Source organism: Molossus molossus, unplaced genomic scaffold, assembly GCF_014108415.1.
Source record: "Molossus molossus isolate mMolMol1 unplaced genomic scaffold, mMolMol1.p scaffold_m16_p_7, whole genome shotgun sequence".
In the NCBI taxonomy this organism is placed as follows: domain Eukaryota; kingdom Metazoa; phylum Chordata; class Mammalia; order Chiroptera; family Molossidae; genus Molossus; species Molossus molossus.
Genome location: NW_023425401.1, coordinates 3971293 through 3984948, shown reverse-complemented (window position 1 = coordinate 3984948; position 13656 = coordinate 3971293). Strand labels below are relative to the sequence as shown.

Here is a 13656-nt window from a genome sequence, read left to right as displayed (position 1 = left end):
ATGCGGTGTGTGCTTTGTCTGAACCAGCTCTCATGGTGCAGAATGAAGGAAGCCTGGGACAGGAGACCACTCAAGTTATAGACCTTTTTTTTTTTCTCCCTTTATTGATGTTTTAGAAAGGAAGGGAGAGGGAGAGAGATAGAAACACTGATAGGAGAGAACATCAATTGGCCACCTCCTGCACGCCCCCTACTGGGGATCGGGCCCACAACCTGGGCATGTGCCCTGACCAGGAATCGAACCGGCGACCTCTTGGTGCAGGGGTCGACGCTCAGCCACTGAGCCACACCCGCTGGGCAAGTTATAGTGCTGTCACTGGTAGCAGAGCCAACTTTTGTGACATACTGTAATGGCTTTGTTAAAGGTGTTTCCATGGAAACCGTCTCCTGTAAGGTAGTTGGCTTAGGTGGCTTTTAAAAATTCCATTCCAACCTGCATATTTTACAGTTTTAATTTGTCAGGTAAACCTGAGTTCACTCTGCCCACATCTTTCAATGCGTACAGTTCTCAGAAGAGTTCATTTACATGTACCTGTGCATTGATATATTTTTGTGGTCTTAAAGGGTGTTTTATTTTTCATCTCTCATGGGGGGCACCCTGAGGTTCAGTGCACCTGGGCTGTGTGCACCTGAGATGCGGGGAGAGGAGTCGGGCAGGCGCCCCGTCTGTCAGTGCAGGAGGGTTTGGAAGACCACGTGGCTTTAAAGGCCGTATTTTCTGCAGGTTCCAGTCCTCAGGATAGCTGTTGGGGTGGGTTTTACAGGGGGGTCTGTTTCAGGCGAGGGGCTCGTTGGACATCACGTGGCTAACTGGCGGGTCTAGGATTCGAGCGAGGTGTGTGTCCAGAGTTTGGCTCCTGAGTCACTAGGTTACAGCTCATGCCCAGGCCTGGCGCAGGTCCTGGGCGTGTGGGCTCCATCGGGCTGGGCGGTTGGGGAACCGCTGCTGGGGGTCACTGATCAGCCCGTCACAGCTGCCTCCCGCGTCCCGCAGGGAAGAGCGACGAGCAGCGCGCAGCCGCCGCCCTGGCGTCCGTTCTCTGTGTGCAGCTGGGCCCCGGCATGGAGAGTGAAGAGGCGCTGAAGACCCTCGGACCCGCCCTGAAGAAAATCATCTGCGATGGGACCGCTAGTGCCCAGGCCAGACAGACGGTCAGTCTGCGGGCTCTGAGTTGCTGTGGTGTCTGGGCACGACGCGCGGGCGTGGGGGCGGTGGCGTGGAGGCCAGCCCTGGGGTCCCGGGGGCAGCGTGGAGGAGAGGGGAGCGGGCACAGTGGCTCTCACAAGGCCCGCTTCCTGTGTGCGTGCTGACTGTCAGCCACGTGCCTGCAGGGCCGGCCCATCCGTGTGGCAGCGGACTGTCCAGTGTCCTGCTGTGAGTGTTTCGCCGGGCGAGCTTCGCCTCACTGGTCTTGAGGTTCACTCACTTCAGCCCCCTTTTTCCACAAAAGGCAGTTACGGGATCCCCAGCCTCTCAAATACGTAAACTGAATGAATGAAATGCTTCTTTAGGTGAGAAGTTTAAGGATGAAGATTTACATTTTATGAGATTTCTGTTCTGGTTGCTTATTTCTTGGAAGATAACTTTTTTTTAATCCTCACCCGAGGACATTTTTTCATTTTTTGTTCACATAGAGTGGGAAGGAGGGAGAGAGAGAGAAACATCGACGTGAAAGGGACACATCGAGTGGCTGCCACCCACACGACCCAACCAGGGCCGGGGATAAACTACAACCGAGATACGTGCCCTTAGCGGGAACCGAACCCGGGTCTCTCTGGACCGCAGGCCAATGCTCTAACCGCTGAGCCAAACCGGCCAGGGCAGAAGATAACTTTTTTTTTAGAAGTTTTCATAGTAGACTACATCAAAACAAATGAATGTGATGATTTTAAAAGCTTAAACACCTGTAGCAAACCTAATGCTTTAAAGGTTCTTAATAGGGAGAGTTTTCTTTAACCCAAGTGTCCGAGCCTCGTGCGCCGGAGCCGGGGTTTGCAGCGATGAGGCGGGCAGGCGGGGGCACACGGCCACTTCTGACCTGTGCCGCGCCTGGCGTGGTGGCGTGGTTGAGGACACGTTCCATTGAGCCATGAAGATGCAGCGCTAATGAGAAGTGTCGGACGTTAATGTCTTTTTTTCTGCATTTTTCCAGTGTGCCACCTGCTTCGGTGTCTGCTCTTTCATCGCCACGGATGACGTCACTGTGAGTAGAAAGCCCCTGACTGCAGTTACCTTCCCGTGTCCGAGGGCAGGCGCTCATCTTGTGGCCTGTTGTTCCGCTGTAGGAGCTGTGCTCAGCTCTGGAGTGTTTGGAAAACGTCTTCACCAAGTCCGGGCTCAGAGAGAAGGACACGAGCGTCATTGGCAGCAGCCCTGCCCCGGGGCTTTGCGTCAGCTCGCTGCTCTCCTGGACGTTGCTGCTGACCATCTGCCCCGTCAGGGAGCTGAAGGCAAAGCTGGAGATGTATGCGCTTTCGGTCCTGTCTTATAAAAGCATTTATTGACGTAGTTGTTTGTGTTCACATAGCAATGACGACGTATTTTCTAGGCATTTCCATAAACTTCCACGCTTCCTGTCTTCTGATGATGTGAACATGAGAATGGCGGCCGGGGAGTCTCTGGCGCTTCTGTTCGAACTGGCCCGGGAAATGGAGAGTGTAAGTGTCCGAGGGTCACGGGGTCGCTGTTCTGCCGTCACCCTCACGGCGCCGCGTTGGGTGGGAACTGGAGCCTGGCCTGGTGGGGACCTGGGGACTGATCGCCGCGTCGGGGCAGCAGCGATGCAGGACTTCCAACAGCCGAAGCCGTGGGTTGGTAGACAGCAGAGCAGCGTTGGGATGGATGGAGTCCGCTACACTCAATGCACCAGGGCAGGGCTCTGGACTACACGGGAAACTGGTGTGTGGTGCAGTCTGGGGCTGCGGAGGTCATTCAGACATGGGACATGTTGAGTCAGCGTAGTTTTGAGATCACATGAGTCTGGTCACTGTTGTTGAACTTGGAAGCAAAGATGGAAACAGACACGGCCCTTTCGACTGCAGCTCCCACCCACATCCACTCGTGGGTGTTCATTCCCACGGTCGTCTCTGGTGGTGTTTGAATCTGGGAGGCAGCCCAGCATCCTGGTAGAGTCCTGGTTTAGCAAAGTCCTGTGTTCTAGGGACCCCTCGTCTCAAGCTGACAGGACGTTTGGTCACCCTGACTGTGACCTCTATTGTGAATGTTGGGTTACTTACTAGGCCTTTTTAATTTAAGGATAAAGACCGTATTTCCAGAATGAAAAATCTGCAGTTGAATTATTTAACAGTGAATAATTTCCACTAGGATCAGAACACGTCTGGGTTGCCTTCATCCTTCATGGTCCATTCTAGGCCTGTATTTAAAACATCTAGGCTCTTAAAATTTATATCCGGGAAATGTCTTTCCCTAGCACCCACTCTCCCTCCTTGTTTGAAGGGCAGCAGGTAGGAGTGAAAAGTGCGTTGTTCGTGCTGTCAGTAGCGAGCGATCTCCCATGTGAGCGATTAGACTCGAGTGTGGCCGTCAGTTTCACCTCACTGAGCTGGTCAACGCTCCCGGACCTCGAGGCACAGAACCAGGGTCCCAGCCTTTACTTTAACCTTGGATCTCTGTCCTGGCTAGAAATGGCCTTTTTCCTCTTGAAATGCACCTTACAAGTGAACTAATGTTGAGATTTAAGTTACACCCGTTGAACATGTTTAAATGGGTGCAGACGTACTGTTCCCGCCTACATATCCTGTGTTCTCTGCTCGGTCAGCCGTGTGAGATGGCCCACAGCGTCACACTGGGCCTCAGTCCTTGTCGAGGACAAAAACGAACTGGCTTATAAAACAGAGCTGAGTGTTTTGTTTGCTCTTTTTGTTAAGGAAATAAACTTTTTGAAAGGAGTGCATGGGTGGTGGCGGGGTAGTTACAGGGTGTATACAAATTAAGCCAGGTGATGAATACATGGGTTGGTTTAAATTGGGGTCCTTGTGTTGAGCATGTGGCATTGAGTCATTCAGAGCCTTTTGCTGACATAAGTGTTTTGTGCTGTTACTAACCAGGGGTCTAGCAGTGATGAGTTCTGCCTGGAAGAGGACAGAGACTGACCCCTGGGAGGTGCGATTGTGGAGACCCATGGCCAGTGGTCCCCAGTTCTTAGAATGAGTGAAGGGGGTGCATAGTTTTCTTTCCTTTAAAAAATTATTTTTTCTTTATCAATTTTAGAGAGAGGGGAAGGAAGAGGGAGAGAGGTAGAGACATCGATGAGAGAGAACATCGATTGGCCACCTCCTGCAGGATCAAACTGGCGACCTCTTGGTGCATGGGCTGATGCTCAACCACTGAGCCACACTGGCTGGGCGTAGTTTGCTTAATTGTTGGTCCATTCTTCCATGTATACTTTAAAATTTTTCATACAATTTTTTGAGAATCCTATAAAAAAAAAAACAAGTAGGCAATGAAATGCACAGGAAGCTGCCAGTGCCGGAATGTACCTACTCCTACAGGTAACATTGTTCCCACCTTGTGAGGGTGGATTCAGATGTACTGGTTTAAATAGAGATCAGTGCAACTTTGGTCTGCTTTGGGCATTGCTTCTCTAGGTACACATCTTAATGGTGTCGTCTCCAGCGAATTCAGACAGGAAGTTGAATTGGAACATTTGAAGAAAACATTAGAACAGTTGATAGTATTCAATCTCTAAGATTTTGACAATAAGAAAATACTTATGTACCTACAAGTTAAAATGTCTGTTGTGTTAATTCCAAGCTCATTTTCCACCAGTGTGAGTAATCTTTTTTCATTTCAGATATTAAAAGAAGTCACGTTTGTACTTTTCAAGGTTAAACAATTATAAATACAGTTTGATGGAAGCCCAGAATAGGATGAGTTCGGTGATTGTTACCGCTGATGCGGACGGTGTTAACTAGGCTTTCATCACTGGGACTGGAGGTCGATCGCCTTCCGCTTCTAGAAGTGTCTGCTCTCGTTTAGTCAGCTCAAGAACTGAACCCTTTTTTAGTTTTTAATGTGGTTGTAAAATGTTAGGGAATAAAAACACCTAAAATAAAGAGGCTTCATAAAAGTGTAGCCACTGAAACTGTTACAAAGAAACCCCCAGTCAGATAGTGATCATTTTGTGGCTTCCCTCCAAAGGGGATGAAAATATCTTTTCACCTTAAATAATGTAATCATGCCCAGCCAGGGTGGCTCAGTGCATTGAACGTTGTCCCATGGACTGAGAGGTCCTGGCTGAATTACCGATCAAGACACACGCCTGGGTTTTGGGCTTGATCCCCAGTAGGGGTTGTGCAGGAGGCAGCCAATAGCTATTTCTCATATTGATGTTTCTATCTCTCTTCTTTCCCCTCTCTCTAAAAATAAATAAATAAATAAGTGAAGTGATCACTTGAGTTGTGCGTGTGATGTAAGTGCTAGCTTATTCGAAATATGGCCAGTGCATCATGAATTAGATGCTTTGAAAAGCATCACTGGCAGCTTGAACTTTTGGAGCGAGAATATTTGGAATTGATGCGCTTTGGAACCGGGGACCACAGGGCAGAAGATGCATCGATGCAGTGTGTCTGAGTCTGGCTGAACTTGGAAGCCCAGCACTGTCTTGGTCACAGCATGTGCTTGGAAGGGGTGGGAACTGTTTGGTGGGGGTGTAGCGTCCTGTAGCCAGGATTTCTGGGCTAACTTCTGCATGAGAATAAAGATGTGTTTCCGTATGCAGAGATCAGTAGGGCAGCTCGATTTCTTCTCTGCGCAGTGCTGCCTGGTGTCTTCCGGGGGACGGTTCTGGGTTAGCGCCGGAAGACGGTGGTGGGAAAAAGGAATAACAGACTAACCCGTTGTCTTTTCCTCCCCAGGACTTTCTTTACGAAGACATGGATTCGTTGACTGAGATGCTCAGGGCTTTGGCGACTGATGGAAATAAGCACCGGGCCAAAGTGGACAAGAGGAAGCAGCGGTCGGTGTTCAGAGACATACTCAGGGCCGTGGAGGTGAGCCTCTGAGCCCTGCCAGGCTACTGTCTGAAGTTCGTGTTTCAGGCCAGACTGACCATTGGTCATTTGGTGGATTAAACTTCACCTTGGACCAAAATAATTTTCTCCTTTCGGTCCTGAGTGGGTTTTTAACAACAGAAATGAAGAGTTCAATTTTTTTTCAACAGAGGAAAATTTAAGTCTGATGTGTAATGTTACCCTCTTATTAGTTTAAAAAAATGAAAACATTTCATAGTGCCAGAGGTGTATTTCACTTCAGCGTGCTTGGCCATCACTTAAGCAACGGCGCTTGGCACGTGCATACTTAGTGCAATGATTTTTGCAAATAGTAAATTATTGCCTACCCCTCAGTACCCCGAAGGTGCAAAATCTGAAATAACAAAATCCAGCATTTTAACAAGATCGCTTAGAATCATCACCTGATGCCTGGCTCCCTTCCGTGGTCCCCTAACCTGCCGGGCTACCCAGCAGACCCGGTGACCCGGAGACGGCGGGGTTAGGATGCACTGGGCTGAGCTGCAGGGCGGGCAGCCCTACTGTGCACCGGAGTCTGGCAGTTTGTGTGTGTCCGGGTACAAATGTTTCTTGCGTATAAAGGGTGGTTCTATTAGTATATCACATAAGTATATCCACCTTGCCATGCGTGTGAGGCTTAGAATGGAAGAAAGCACAGGCATGCGCAGGCCCTGCTCAGACCCAGGTGTGACGTGTTCCTGTGATTCTCGTGTAGCCGGCTTAGCTCCTTTCTTCACTCGAATCCATGTTTAAAAAAGTACAACTGGGGCTTGAATTGGTGCAGAGATCCGCCGGGATCTAAGTGTGGGTTAATGCTGTTGACTCCGGGTTTTACGATCTGAAACAGCGGCTACCTTGAGCAGACATCCCTGTCAAAGTTCATCTGCTCTAACTAGTGTGGTGGTAACCGCAGATTAAGCAAACCATTTTCCTGAGCATCTAAACCATTCCTGTACTGGAATCCTGCCCTCCCAGAGTAGCCACATGACCCAAATGTGGGAATAGTTTATAGTTACTCAAGAAAATCGGGAACTATAGAAACAAGGGGTGTTGGACTTTCTGAATCAGCTGACCTCAGGCTCTGTCCCGAGCGTCCTCTCTGGGAAACAGACGTTAAGGGTCCACAGGACGTTGGTTTCCTGGTGGAACTTTGGGGCGAAGGCCGTGCAGCCGCTGGAGGAGAATTCTCTGGCTGACCGTCTGCTTTCATCCAGAAAGTCTTCCAGAAGCTCGTATTCTTTAAACCAGCAGGTGTTTCGTTGTTCGGGGCTGTGACCCAGGTTTTCTTGTGCTGGTCCCCTCAGAGCTCTTAAGCAGTAGAAGTATTTGTTTGAGGAAGAATGAGACCCAGGGACTGGAGAACATTGCGAGCACAGCTGCAGGCGAGCCCTCTGCTCAGCGGTCCTTGCACCGCGCCGGATGCTGCGGGTCCAAGGGAGGGAACTGAAAGTCGGGTCTCTGGGAACCTGAGAGCAGCTGCAGCAGAGCGAGGGGGGCCAGAGCGAGGGGGTGGGGAGTAGGGGCGACACGGGAAGGGGAAGAGTGGGCCGCTGCACTGCGGGGCGTTGCTTTGTTCTGTGTGGATGCTAGAGACAGTTATGGCAGAAGGCCAACGGAGCGAGGAGTGACCACGAGTCACCAGTGGAAACCACGAGTGACGGACCGGAGTCTGCGGAGGTTGAGGAGTGATGATCAGACGGGGTTGGGTGGCAGGGCCTGACTCGGGAGAGAGGACTGTGCAGAGGATGAGATGGGTCTGGAGAGTCTCCCCTGGCATCTGTTTTCTGCAGCCAGCGAGGCTGAACTGGGAGGACCCTTCTGGCGGGCGTGGTGTGGTTTTGAACTGCTGTAGCCCATGTGCTGTCCTGCCTCTGGTCAGCTGTGGTGTGGGTGCGGCCCCGCCCCTGCGCTGCGGGGCACGTCGTGGAGTCCTGGAGTCTGCTGCACGGTGCACTGTCTGCCGAGAGCAGGGGGCTCAGGCGGACGTGGGGAGGGCGGTGGTCCTGCCCGGTGGGGTTCCTCTGCCCCTGTGGCGATCACCTCTCCCTTCTGGTTCCTCATGGTCGTGACTTCTCCATCCACTCGGAGAAACCTCCGCTCTTCTGTTTGGTGGCCTCTGTTTCCATTTCACTGGGCCCCCTCCTGTGGTCACACTTCAGGAGTCGTCTCCTGGTAAGACTGTCCCGGGTCTGAAGTCTCGAGCCATCGCCTCTCACCTACTGAGCCTGTGCTCGGACCCCTTACCTCCACGTCTTCCTGGGTCCCGCCTCCCCTGCGCGTCTCTGACTGTCCTGGCACCTTCTCCTCCCTGCCCGGCCCTCCCCTCCCCTCAGTTCTAGCCCAACGAAGGTGCTCGGCCTTTTCCTTAAGTTTGTTGAGTGCTATTGAATTTTAAAAGCTCTGCCGACTGTGGTTTTCCCCTCACTGTGTGTACAGACCAGTGGTCCGGCCGGTCTTTCAGTCCTGGGGGGTGTCTACACCGCCTTGTCCACGCTCCCCGCGCGTCTGTTCCGAAACGGCCTACACAGGGTCTCTTCGGCCTCTCACGTCCTCCTGTAACCTTGGCTTTTCTGTTGGCTAGGAACGGGATTTTCCAACAGAAACCGTAAAATTTGGTCCCGAGCGCATGTATATTGATTCCTGGGTCAAGAAGCACACCTACGACATGTTTAAGGAGGTCCTGGGCTCGGGGGTGCAGTACCACCTGCAGGTGAGTGGCGGCGTCCTGTGTGCCTGTCAGTGAGGGAGCGGTTGTGACCGGCCCACTGATGGCCTTGGGGCAGGTGGGTGGACACACAGGATGCTTACCGCGCGGCACGAGACAGCAGATTTACGCGTGGAGGTGAAAGGAAATGAAAGTGTCCCTTGCTTCTGCCTCGTGTCCGCCCTCTGGAGCACGGTCCATGCCTCGGGGCACAGCCGGCAGCCCCTCCCATGCCAGGCTTTGGGGACCAGGAGCCTAGTGCGACTTCACGTGTCACAAAGCTGGTATGTAATACGAGCCTTGTCCCCTTTCTCTTTCCCAAAGTCGAACGAATTCCTTCGCAACGTGTTTGAACTTGGACCGCCGGTGATGCTTGATGCGGCCACGCTGAAAACGATGAAGATCTCTCGTTTCGAAAGGGTGGGTCTTATTTTTTGTTTTCAACAGACCTAAACGCCCACGGCCTGCGCTGTCTTCTGTGGGTGCCCGTGTTCAGCCGGGTGGGGCTCTAGTTCCTCCTGACCTCACCAGACCCAGGCCAGCGGTCCTGAAAGTGGGGGTGCTTGACGGCGTTGAGAGCGGGGGCTTGAGTGCACCTTCTAGTCCCTGTCCCGTTTCATGAGCCTCGGGGTTGTTTTCACTTCTTGTCTTTCATTCTGTGACATGTTGAGTACAGGAGAAAGATGGGCATGTGTTTCTCTGGTACCAGACAACTGACAAGCCCCAGACTTGTTTGATAAGGACACTGGGGCTCGCAGAGTCCCGTTCTGGGAACTCATTTCGTTTCACTCAACACGTCAGACCTCCTAATTACTCTGTTGTTTTGTTTTGTTGTGTTTTGTTTGCTGGGGTAAAATTCACGTCACGTGACGTGCACTGCTTGGAGGTACACAGTTCAGTGGTATTTAGTGCATTCACGACGCTGCACGGCTGCCGTGTCCAGGTCCAGAGTGTCCGTCCCCTGCCTGTCCCCTGCCTGTCCCCTGCCCCTCCCAACCACTGATGTGCTTTCTGTCTCCGGGCTGCCTGCTCCGGTGTTGACACCAGCTCCGGCTCTTCCCTGGCGTCAGTTGCCCGGGTTCCTCGGCTCGGAGCAGGTGTCTGCTTCAGGCCTGTGGGTGCTGGAGGGGACCCCACTGTACGGGGCCCGCGTGGTGGGCATTCGGGCTGTTTCACTTCTCTAAGAAGTCAGCCCACTGCCTGATTGTGGCTTCCTCCTCTTACATTCCCAGCGCAGTATGTGAGGGCTCCTGTTCCTACGTCCTTACCAGCACTTGAGATTCACTGTCTGTCTCTCTTTATCAGCCATCCTAGTAGGTGGGAAACACTCAATGATATTTTTACAAAATTTTAATCCTTTTTAAGACCATATCATTGATTGTTGGGTTTTTATTTTTTATTTATTTATTTATTTATTTTTTTTTAATCCTCACCTGAGGACATTTTTCCTTTTTTTTTTATTCAGATAGAGGGGGAGGGAGAGAGAGAGAGAGAAACATCGATGTGAAAGGTACACATCAAGTGGCTGCCACCTGCACGACCAACCAGGGCCAGGGACAAACTGCAACCGAGGTACATGCCCTTAGCGGGAACCGAACCCGGGTCTCTCTGGACCGTAGGCTGACGCTCTAACCGCTGAGCCAAACTGGCCAGGGCAATTGTTGGGTTTTTAATACATACTAATATTTTACATCCTTTTCTCTTTTGAATTATTTCTTGGAGCAACAGCCCTCGCTTGGGAATACAGGCCGGGTTGTGGCTTTGACACATTGCAACGCCCTGCGGCAGTTACTCTTTCGTTTTCAACCCTTTGCAGCAGCCCGTGGAAGCACACAGCTGCCACGCACTCGGCAGCGTGGGGTTCCAGAGCTTAAAAAGTGTTGGTTTAAGGTGTGTGAAAATAGAAGTTCAGTCCCCCGACGTGGCTCCTCGGCTGAGCATCGACCGTGCACCCAGAGGTCGCCCTGCGGTCCTGTCCGGGCACGTGGGAGCCTCCGGGAGGCAGCCCATCCACGCCGATGCTTCTGTCTCCTCCCTGTCTTCCTCTCCAAACATCAATGAGAATAGAACTTTTTTTGTGGTTAGTGACAGCGTGGTTAGAAATTTTTTTCACATCAGTTCATGATTTGCCTTTTCCTTGGTCAGATTCAGTATAGGTCCACTTTTTTTCGCTGGGATTTTCTTGTTGCAGTTGCCATTACCTATCATGTGTTCATTTCCCCCTTGTCCCTTTTGTCTGTGTGTGTTTTATAAACACGTAAAATATTTATAGGATTGCCCTGGCCGGTTTGGCTCAGCAGTTAGAGCATCGGCCCGCGGTCCAGAGAGACCCGGGTTTGGTTCCTACTAAGGGCATGTACCTCGGTTGCGGTTTGTCCTCGGCCCTGGTTGGCTCGTGCAGGTGGCAGCCACTCGATGTGTCCCTTTCACATCGATGTTTCTCTCTCTCTCTCTCTCTCCCTCCCTCCCGCTCTATCTGAACAAAAATGGAAAAGTGTCCTTGAGTGAGGATAAAAAAATATATATGTATATTTATAGGATCAAATTAGTTCATTTCTGTCCTTTGTCACTTTTATGTATCTTTTTGAAAATGTTGCAAGACTGTCTACGCCTTTGTGGCTCACAGCCGGGTTTCCCTTTCCCGTTTCAGCATCTGTACAACTCTGCAGCCTTCAGAGCGCGAACCAAGGCTCGGAACAAGTGCCGCGACAAGAGAGCAGATGTTGGGGAACTGTTCTGACCCCCCGAAGACTGCTCCTCACTCCCGGTCTCCCTCTGGGCGCCGGTGCACTCCGCTCTGGACAGTGCTGGTCTCGGCCGGCAGGTAGCCTCCGTGGCAGGGGTACATGACTTCTAACTTAATGTATAGTATTGTAAAGGATGAGTTCTGATTATGGAATATTCTCTGTAAATATCAGTAAACCACGGGTAAGGTGTTTGTAATGTTTGATCACTTTTTCTATTTATGAAGAGAGCAAAAAATATGTTGTTTCATGATAAGAAAACTATTAGCTAAGATGAAATATACTGTGGTTGTCAGATATATTGATTTAATGACACAGATATTACAAGGTATTTAATTTAAGACCTTAGAGAAAGGAGTTCTGTATACAGTTTTGGGAGCTAGTTCTGGAAAAGCTGCTGTGTTTTTAATTGTAAATGGAACCTGACCATTTTAACTTTGTCACTGGGATCAACAGAGGGAATTCACCCGGCTGGTGGGAGTCCTAGCATATGCGGAAGGGCGCTGACCTTGACCTCGACCTCGGCCTCGGGGGCAGTGACGCTAATCTGTTGTGTAAGACCTGTGCTCTTTATTTGGAAATAAATTCTTTTCACACTAAAGTGTTTGTTTTCTAATAGAAACATTATTCATGGGTTTGAATTACAGCGTTCAGAGGACGAAGCTGGGGAGGGAGGGAGGGTGACAAGGAGAAAACGTGAGAAGTGGGGACGCCGTGGGGTCCCGTTCCCGGTGAGAAAGGGGGCCTCCGTGGGGTTCCGTTTCCAGTGAGAAAGGGGGCCTCCGTGGGGTCCCGTTCCCGGTGAGAAGGGGGACCTCCGTGGGGTCCCGTTCCCGGTGAGAAGGGCAGCCTCCTTGGGGTCCCGTTCCCGGTGAGAAGGGGGGCCTCCGTGGGGTCCCGTTCCTGACCTGGTTGCCCTGGGACATGAGTCTTCACTTGACACAAAGGTGAGATTCTGACGATGCTTCGGGAGTTGTTACTGAACCGTCTGCAGGACACTGTACAGCAGCGTGTGCCGTTGGCTTTGAGGTCAGTGCTGAAAACTGGCCAGAGGCCAGAGGCCTGAGAAGGCTCACCAGAAAAGTCCAGAAACCAATGCAGGTGTTTTCCAAATATCCGTCCCTCCCTCGTCCCCAGCTCCTGGGGGTCTGATGTCCACCTGCAGACGTGAAAGGGATTGGCTGGCCGGGGGTCCCCGGCGCTGGGCACGAAGCTGACCTGGAATTTGGAGCTTGGCTCGGCAAGTACTCGTGGGTTAGAAACGGTTGCAAGTGTGTTTATCCCACATTTTCAGCTCCATGTCTGCATGTTTTAAAAGGAAAGTGAGTTTTTGAAGTGATGTGTGCACACACAGGTTGATAGCACCTCAGGCTGAAGAGCAAGCTCCCCGATCCCCGGTCCCGTCCCCGTTTCTACGTGATAAGGTTCCACAGCTACTTCACTTACGCCTTGGATGTACACACGTCACGGGTTCTTCCTGGACAGTCCCAAACACGGCTGAAGCTTCCTGAGTCCATTTTCCACGCGGTCCCCCGCAGTGTGCGTTTCAGCGTGGGCCGGTTTCCTCGCCCCGTCGCGTGCAGCTGTTCACTGAGAGTTCGTCGTCCGGGCCCGTTTCCCTCGGGGACCGGAGTCCACCTTTCCTGGATCCTGTGTCCTCAGTATTAGATGACTGTCCTGTTACACAAGAACACTTCCCTCAGCCCGGCCGGTGAGGCTCAGTGGTTGAGCGTCGACCCTGCACCAAGAGGTCGCCGGTTCGATTCCCGGTCAGGGCACCTGCCCAGGTGGTGGGCCCGATCCCCAGTGGGGGGCATGCAGGAGGCGGCCAGTCGATGTTCTCTCTCATCGATGTTTCTCTCTCTCCCTGTCCCTTCCTCTCTCTCTCAAATCAATAAAGGAACATTTAAGAAAAACAAACACTCCCCTCAGTACTTCTGGGAATGGTGCGTGGGAGGTCAGCCATTCTGAGACTTGACATGCCTGAGAGGCAGTTTGTCTTGGGACATGAAGTTCTAGGTAGGCAATCCGGAATTAAGAAAGCATTGCTCTCTTTAAAGTGTTATAGTAACTGTCCCGGCTGGTGTGGCTCAGTTGGTTGAGCACCCTCCCCTGCACCGAAAGATCACCAGTTCGATTCCCAGTCAGGGCACATGCCCAGGTTGCAGGCTTAACCCCT

The 13656-nt window shown here is 51.7% G+C and overlaps 1 protein-coding gene across 4 annotated transcripts in view; it reads left to right on the top strand.

Annotated features, from left to right (window-relative positions):
* Positions 1–12066, top strand: part of IFRD1 (interferon related developmental regulator 1) — a 33222-nt gene extending 21156 nt beyond the window's left edge. For all 4 annotated transcript variants that reach the window (XM_036246965.1, XM_036246964.1, XM_036246963.1 and 1 more), the window contains 8 exons: positions 994–1151; positions 2153–2203; positions 2286–2464; positions 2549–2657; positions 5877–6011; positions 8611–8739; positions 9058–9153; positions 11384–12066. In XM_036246965.1, coding sequence (XP_036102858.1) covers positions 994–1151; positions 2153–2203; positions 2286–2464; positions 2549–2657; positions 5877–6011; positions 8611–8739; positions 9058–9153; positions 11384–11473 — 947 coding nt within the window. In that variant the 3' untranslated portion in view covers positions 11474–12066. The remainder of the gene's footprint in view (positions 1–993; positions 1152–2152; positions 2204–2285; positions 2465–2548; positions 2658–5876; positions 6012–8610; positions 8740–9057; positions 9154–11383) is intronic.
* The last annotated feature ends 1590 nt before the right edge of the window (positions 12067–13656 follow it).